The 8,500-nt window shown below is 34.4% G+C and overlaps 1 protein-coding gene across 1 annotated transcript; it reads left to right on the top strand.

Moving 5' to 3' along the window:
- The first annotated feature begins 533 nt into the window (after positions 1-533).
- LOC125824828 (vesicle-associated protein 1-3) lies at positions 534-7,236 on the top strand. The gene is made up of 8 exons (XM_049504181.1): positions 534-751; positions 990-1,060; positions 1,154-1,235; positions 1,475-1,590; positions 1,679-1,840; positions 1,925-1,972; positions 5,219-5,296; positions 6,813-7,236. Exons 1-8 carry the CDS (start codon positions 700-702, stop codon positions 6,924-6,926), a joined length of 723 nt encoding a protein of 240 aa, XP_049360138.1. The 5' UTR covers positions 534-699; the 3' UTR covers positions 6,927-7,236.
- Positions 7,237-8,500: the final 1,264 nt, after the last annotated feature.

Here is an 8,500-nt window from a genome sequence, read left to right as displayed (position 1 = left end):
CGACATCACCAATTTTGAAAGAAAGAAAGTACAAAATAAATGTAATTCAACCACAAGTATGTGACTTTATTATGATTAAATGACAAAATAAATTATTTCATTTAATATAAATATTGAATGACTTGACTTCCCATTCTGATGCACATCAAACAAAGGAAGCAATTCTATTAAAATATTGCTTCCTCTTCCATTTTTGTTAAAAAAAAGTAATAAGTTATATTTTAATTTATTATTTTCTAGGTAAGAAAAAAAATCTATTTTGTAGGACCAATAAATAATTAATCTTATTAATCAAAAATAAAATTAATTTGCCATTTGGGTTGGTAGCACATGCGAAGGAGTTTTGCCAACTCAAAACACCAATCTCATTGAGGAGTTCTGTCCAACCTGTTTTTACATTTATATCCTCAAGTTTCACATCTCCTTCACCACTCGATATCGTAAATTTAGTCATGATATAAGGGTAATAATGGAATAAAAAAGTTAATTTGCTAAGATTTCCTTCCACCAAAGTCTCGAAAATATTATTATTCAAATCTCATAAGATTACCTAAAACAAGCCCAGAAAATAATTAATTTCATTTTCCTCATTGTCAGGTTCTTCGGCGCTGACTAAAAATCTCCGATCATTCTCAGTGAAGAACAAAACAATAAAAATAAAACTCTAGATAAGTTTGGGTAATTGGTTTAGACGTAGCCATGACCACCGGTGAATTCATCAATATTTATCCCACAGAGCTCAAATTTCCATGTAAGCACATAGTTTTTTTAATTGTTTGCTATCTTAAGTTTCTTTTTCCTAAGATTTTATCGATTTTTTGTTCAATTTATTGATGGGTTTCGCTTAATTAATCGAGTACCAATGTGGGTTTTATCCCTTTTGATTTCTTGGCGAATGTTAACCATTAGGGAGAATCATGCTTATTTAGCTGAGTTTTGATTAATTTGGGTATTGATTTTTTTGTTGTTCGTGGGCTTGTATTGAAAAGTTGAGTTGAGGAAGCAGAGTGCATGTTCTATGCAATTAAGTAACAAGACTGATCAATACATTGCATTCAAGGTAACTAATTTGGAGATTTATTAGCTTAATTTAATCAACCCAAGTTATGTTAGATGTGTAAAATGTTGAGTTGTTCTCTTCTGTGTTAGAAAGGTTAAGACGACCAACCCCAAGAAGTACTGTGTTAGGCCTAATGCTGGTGTTGTTTTGCCTGGATCTTCATGCAATGTCACAGGTAACATTTCCTTTCTATTTGTTCGTTGATTGCGCCATTTGAATTACCCCTTCTGTCCCAATTTATTTGACGCGTTTCTTCTTTTGTGATGTCCTAGTATGGAAGTTAAATTAATATCTTTTAACTCAGTGTCTTGTGAAATGCAATTATATAGAATTTGAAGGAGATTGTATTAGATACAGGCAACAAAATGTAGTTGAATTGATTTTTTAATATATAAGTTGTGGTGGATTTTGTAGTTACAATGCAAACGCAGAAAGAGGCACCTCCTGATATGCAGTGTAAGGATAAGTTTCTAATTCAGAGTGCTATAGCACCCACTGGTACAACTAATAAAGATGTCACTCCAGAGATTGTGAGTTGCTTACAACCATTAAGCAATGTTTTTCTGGCTCTTTTAGTATTATGGTTTACTGAAATTGGTATTTTCCATTTGCTTCTAGTTCAATAGGGAGGATGGAAAAGTTATTGATGAATTTAAACTGAGGGTTGTTTATGTTCCTGCAAACCCTCCCTCTCCCGTGCCAGAAGGGTCTGAAGAAGGTGGTTCTCCCAGGACATCGTTGACTGAAGATGATAGTAAAAGCACTTCACTTCCAGAAGCAGTAAGTGTCTGAATTTATATTTTTTTTGTGATTCTTCCCCAACTATGAGCTAAGCTAAAGTTCTCTTCTTGACCTTAATATTAGGTGTCACGATCGTTGGAGGAGTCCAAAGCAAAATCATCCCCTTCAGAGGTGAAACATATTGCTTTCACATAAAAAAACCATTACATCAATCTGTGCATGCATGCTGTAGACCTATTGGTTCTGTATTATCGTAGAAGCTGCACTGTCAAGTTTACCTAATTCTTTAATATGTTTCTAGGAAATGAGGTTATGGGAAGAGAACTATTCACTTTTGATTTAACTGTCATTAGACTAATGGTTCTAGGAAATAAGGTTAAGGGAGGCAAACTATTCAGTTCTGAAATGGATTTCTAAACCGACCTTTGGAGAAGTGGTATTCTCATATTAATATTTTTTAAAACATAATGATCCTGACCTGACAGTGCAGTCAAAAATATTCCTTTCATAGTGCCGTATCAGCAGCTTGTTGCCTAACAGAATGGATGATAATTTTGGGTTTCTATATTGAAGTTTAGGTGACTTCACATCAACAACATACCCAGTGTAATCCACAAGTGGGGTCTGGGAGGGTAGAGTGGATGCAAAACCCTTACCCCTACCTTGTGGAGGTAGAGAGACTGTTTCTGAAAGATCCCGGCTCAAGTGCTTCTTCATAAATTTAGCAAAACTAAATGAACCTTTCCTCTTGTTTTCTGAAAACCAGATGCCTCCTCCCCTGCAACTGAAAGTTAAAGGTGAATGCTCGGTAGATTTGGTACAAGCTGATAGGTTCCTGCTTTTCCCATGCCAGATATTTGTGAAGTTCATCTACCGGTTGAACCCTGATCCGTCTGGTATCTTTCTTGGTCGGTTTCAGCTCCACAATTTCTCTGCGTCGGCACAAGATTTCAGAATTCTTTATGTGCCATTTCAGCGTCTTTTCTGAACCTCTTCCTTTAACCTTCTTAAACGAGTGCAAAGAAAGAATACTTTCTCTTTCATTCCGAAAAGAAGTTAATTTTGCAACTCCCGATTTGTATCATTTTGTTAGAACTGGACGGCAAGTTGAGAATTTACTTAAATGCCTGATCATAATAGACATGGTGATGGTGAAACTTGCACTTTTGGGACCTGAGAGAGGGCTGGTAATATAGGTCAAGAGTGGGAGAAGTGGAGGTCGATAGCAGGGCTGGATATGGTTAAGAGAAGGGATGACAAGGTTGAGGGAAGGAGGGGGTTGGAAAGGTTTGCTGGGGCATGGAGTAAGTTGGGAAAATGGAGCCTTGCTGGGCCATGAGAGCTGTGGACAAGGGAGGTTAGTGACCCACCTAGAGATATGAATGGGTTGGGTCAACCCATTAAAGGTTGAAACCAATCAGCTTTGGTTTTCTTCATTTTTCGTCTCTTAAAATTTAAGCAAATTCTAATATATTGTAAGGTTAAATTAGAATGAAATTTATAATTTCTGTTGACATGATTGTGGTTTAAAACATGTAGTATAAGTTGTGGGCTGTATCTCAAAGGAGTATTCAAATAAGCATGGAGGTCTAAGTAATTCTGCTCTTCCTATGATACCTCCTTACAATTAAGTCTATCTGCTTATCAATACTGTCACGATATGCTCTCCTTTCCTTTGCCCTCCAGAATTCTTTCCAATGCCACTTTTTTAGCTTTCCATTGGGACTCCTTTTGGAAAATTTCCAAGATGGATAACTTTAACCAAGAACCCCAATACCGATTTCAGCTCTTTCTCCAACATTTGTCATTATGACTACCACCCAAATGTTGACAATAGCATGTTCACAGGTTAATTTTCAGAATCAAGTCCCAAGTGTCAGGTAACCTGGAGTATTTAGTTTGCTTTACGTACTTATCTCTGACCCATAACAGAAGGATAATAAATCTTCCCGAATTCATTAAATCATGCCTAACATTGAGTCTATCCAATACACACATTTTCACTTTTTGTAATTTAGGCAAGGTATATATTTATTGGAATTTGGATATCTTTCCCTAATGTGAATAAAACTTTACAGAGGTTTGTCCACAGTACAATAGTCCACATGGCTATTCAAGATTTGACACATTTCGCTGTGTTTGTGATAATGGCAAATGGGTTGATTTATGTTTTTGGACATATGGAGAAGGCCTTTATCTATGAGTGCAGAAAAGGCTGAGATGAGAAGTTAGAAAGAAGTAATAAGTAAGGTTAACACATTGTGGGACCACAGAATTTATGTAGTTCCAGATGCAATGAATAATTTTACCTAATGTTAGGATAATGAGCAAACATTTAAGAATCTTGTCTTCGTACTTCCTTTTCTGTTTTTTTTTTTACAAAACAAAGATAAGACTATAATGGTGTTAAAGGCTGGGACTTGGGAGGACGAAATCATGATTTATCATGTTCTGGAGTTAGTTTCTTTGAAAATAATTGCTGATCATCCAGGTACTGTGCTGATAACAAGTAGAATGGTCTATCCTTGTGTTAGATTCTGGTCATTCTAATTAGAATATCATGAGTGCTCTTTCTCTTCCCTTCCTTTTTTAAAAAACCTTTTTCAGATTTTCTTAAATCATCAAACACTTAGCGAGCTCTTGACATAATCTGATTAAATATAATATTTATATGGGCATTTTATTGATATATTGGAAAAGAAGATCTACTTTTTTAATTTTGTCGATAGAATCCACACAAGAAATTTTGAAAATAAAAGTGATACTTGTAGATGAAGAAGCTAAAAGTTAACCAGGTAACAATGAGATATTTGTGTGAATTATTAACAGGAAACTGCTGGAGATACTCAATCACCTTTATCTCTTATAAAAGTAGTCAAATAACTAGTTATAACTTAAGAGCTATTGACATTAATAAAACATAAACATGAGAAAATTGCAAGAGCCGGAATTATTCTATCGAGTTATTGACATTAATAAAAACAAACATGAGAAAATTGTGACCGGAATTATTCTATTGAGTAATTATTGAACTTTTTAACCATAAAAAGATGTCTTCTCAGTTTTTTCGCTCTTGTATATTTGGGAAAAAGACCATATGGGCATTGTGTAATTTTGTGACATCATCTTTAGCCTTCAACCGAGGCCCAACGTGAGTTAATGAGTCTGGTGCTTCCTGTTACCCCAATTTGATTTTGTTGATCATCAAGGACATATTGACATCCACAATTTTTCAAGTTGAAGCTTAACATGTATGATCTGTAGTAGCAGCTAGCACAATTTTCTTCTGTTGATTTCTGCTGGGTGATTGAATATCCTTACTTCGTACAACTACTTCTTGGCACAATGTATTTCAACTGAAAGCTGTTTTTATCAAGTTAGTTTCTGAACAATCTTTAACAAATACTTTCACTTTAGGCATGGTCTTTGATTTCGAGGTTGACTGATGAGAAAGCTTCTGCTCTTCAACAAAATCAGAAATTATGTCAGGAATTGGTACGTTTAGTGACCTTATGAAATTATGAGTCTTCCAGTTTTTGACTTGTCACTTTTTGAATTTGCTTTATCGAATTCTACTCTTTCCCCATCTCTTGGTTAAAGTTCATTTATTATTTGCTTGATTGTGGCTGGATGAAAGTATCTTTGTTTTGATGAATATGATAAAAGAATGATCTATTAGTGAATAATAGTGATGATGCTTCAAGTAGCTTCTACTTTTGCCACTTTATTCCTTGTGATGGTGATGTTCTCTCTTCGTAAAATACTGGTTTGAAATGATGGAGGGAATTCCTATTGCTTGTTGGACGTGAAGACATATCTGGAGTGTAGTGCATGCATTCTGTTTGGTGAAATTTCCTTGTTTGCCCTAGTTGGAGGTAATAAATTTGTTAAACCATGGGTGATATTAATTTGAGATTTTCTTACTTGTTCACATATGGAACTATAGAAGTTTGAGTGAAATGGCTGTTTGTAAGCTACCACGGACACTATCGTCATCGGAATTTTTTTTCGAGTGAAGCGGTGGTTAGTGGTTGGTACCTATGCATCGCCTTTTTCTTGACCATATATGTTACCATAAATAGCCCCTCTATCCCACAAAGGTAGGGGTAAGATCCTACCCTACCCAGAGCCCACTCATGGGATTACACTGGGTATGTTGTTGTTCTTGTAGTAATAGGTGGTTGGAAAGAGGGGAAGGAACCAGAGTTCTGAGTGGTTTCAGTTGTGAGTGGTTATGATGAGGAGGTGACTTTATATACATGCAGTTAAACGAGTTGTTCTGGGGAGTACTCTTGGGACGTTTTTTGTGCTTTAAATACTAGTATAATTACCAACTTGGGAACACATGCTAGCAGTTGGATGTAATATTGCTTGTGTATTCGCTTGAATAGTGTGATTGGGAAGAACATTAGTTTTCAACTTTTTCTTTTTGATCTATTTCTTTCCAATACAAATAAAAATCTTATCATCTCTGAGATTGAGTTGCACAGTCCATGCCGTAGTTTGAAATGTGATATTTCCTTAGCTAATTGCACATCAAATTGATTTAGAAGGTGTGATCTTTACTCATGAGAAAAAGATAGTGTGATATTATATACTTGGATAAAGGGTGCCTACAGAGTCCCTATTCCCTACAGAATGAAGGAAATATAATGAAGCATGTAGTTCCAGTTAAGACCATAGAATTGTAACCCATGCCAAAATTATCATGTCATTATAATTAGTTGTTTTATATTGTGCATGAATCTATGGTCCTGTGGTGTAACTGATGGTCAATGGTGCAATCAAAATGAGCAGCATATTCTGAAGCATGTCCATGAGGTTTTTATTTTGATATTATTTTTTGTACCCTCTGGAAGGGATTCCAAAAATCAGCAATTGTAATTGGAGAAGAGAAAATTATTAGTGTCCCAAGAAACCTTAATATTTTCTAGAACTGGTTTTGGAAATATGTTATGATTATTTTCCTTGGATGATTGTAAATACAGCTTCTTACTCTACAATTTTGCAGGAGCTGGTAAGACAAGAAATCAACAAAAGCAATGCTGGTGGCGTCTCAATGTTGTTTGTCGTGCTGATTGGTCTTATAGGTCTTTTGGTTGGGTATCTGATCAAGAAGACATAGTTGGAAGGAGATACTCTTTGGTTCATTAGTTGCGTGCCCAGAAAAACTTAAACGGCATTCGAGAATTCTATTTTTCCCCCTTTCTCTTCACAGACTTGTGCATTAGAAGTAGGTCATTATGCAGTCATCTATCTATAGTGTAAAAATGTTATTAGTCCATTATGGGCATTCGAAGACTTGATTCGATTTGATCTAGGGGTAGGTAATGGATACAACCTTCTTATTCATTTGACTTATTTGATTCTTGTGAACAAATATTCTTCAAAAAATGCTTTTATGCTTTTCTTGAATTATAAACTTTATATTCTTTTGCAGGTTAATTGCTCGAGTTTATTTGAACAGAATGTGTGTACAAGATCACATAAATTCAGAAAAAAGTAAAAAGTTTGTGAAGAAACTGAATTGCTAAAACATGGAATTTCAAACTGTACTAGGACAAATAAAAAGAGGAAACTCCCTTGATTGTGGAATAATAACTCAAAAAAACCAAATAATCAAAAACTATTGTTGTTTTCGATCGTCAAAGAAAACTGGTTTTTGTTTGTTGGATTTGCCATAAGGATTATAGGTCTCTTCAAGATTTTTGGCCTTGACAATAGCAGCCTCCTTAAATTGGTTGAAAGTTGGAACATCATAAGTATGACACAAATATACACCAAAAGCAGTGCCCGCCATGAATGTTACTGTCGTCCCCATTAATCCCATCTTCAATTGAATTGTTGAAGAGATGGTGTTTCTTTGTTTTTGATTTTTTAGTTGCAAAATTTTGGACTTTGATTTATAGGAACGTTTGTTACGTTATCTTGTTCTCCAAGATTATTTTTTTTTGACCCCTTCTCCAAGATTCCAAATCCAAAGTAAATTAGACAACTATTATTTGTTTTGTTTGTGTCAAATTGTGACTCAGATAGTTTGTAGTAAGTTGAACTATTTTTTTTTTTAATGGGGCAACGAAACATAATTAATAGTTGAACAAGTCAAAATACCATGTAATTTAAGTTTATACAGCACAAGAACCATTAAAAGAAAATAAAAATTGATTACTAATTTAACTTGTACACAAACAGCAAAGTGACTAGCTAGAAAATATTTTCCCTTAGATTACATTTTGCATGGACTGACTGGAATCTTGATAACTTGATCATCGTGTTGGGTAATATTCTAAGAGTAAATTTCGCATATTGCCACAAGAAAAAACTTAATTAGGCTCCTTACCTATAGTTTACATATTTACGTGATGTAGCTACAATTTTATTGGTAATAGGCAAGCGTAGTTGTATAATTCACTATTATTTGGTATTTTATACAAAACGAAAATCCAAACTTTAAAAAAAATAATGACAGTAATTTCGATTGGAAAAAGGTAAATAATCCCTTAATTCATGGAACAGTATCTCTTTAGACTTTCATACCAAATATGACTTTCCTTCCTTCCGTAAATGTATAAATTGATTTCTATTTGTTATTGTATAAATTATTATTGATTGATTCAATTCATTGATGACTGTAGTTTATGTGGAATTAGTGTTTGTATAAATTAGTTATTTTCATACATAATTGTATAAATAGATTCT

Source organism: Solanum verrucosum, unplaced genomic scaffold (assembly GCF_900185275.1).
Source record: "Solanum verrucosum unplaced genomic scaffold, falcon-dt-bn FXZP01000080.1, whole genome shotgun sequence".
NCBI classification, from domain to species: domain Eukaryota; kingdom Viridiplantae; phylum Streptophyta; class Magnoliopsida; order Solanales; family Solanaceae; genus Solanum; species Solanum verrucosum.
Note: the sequence above shows the minus strand (reverse complement) of the source record. Positions and strands in the feature narration are given on the sequence as shown.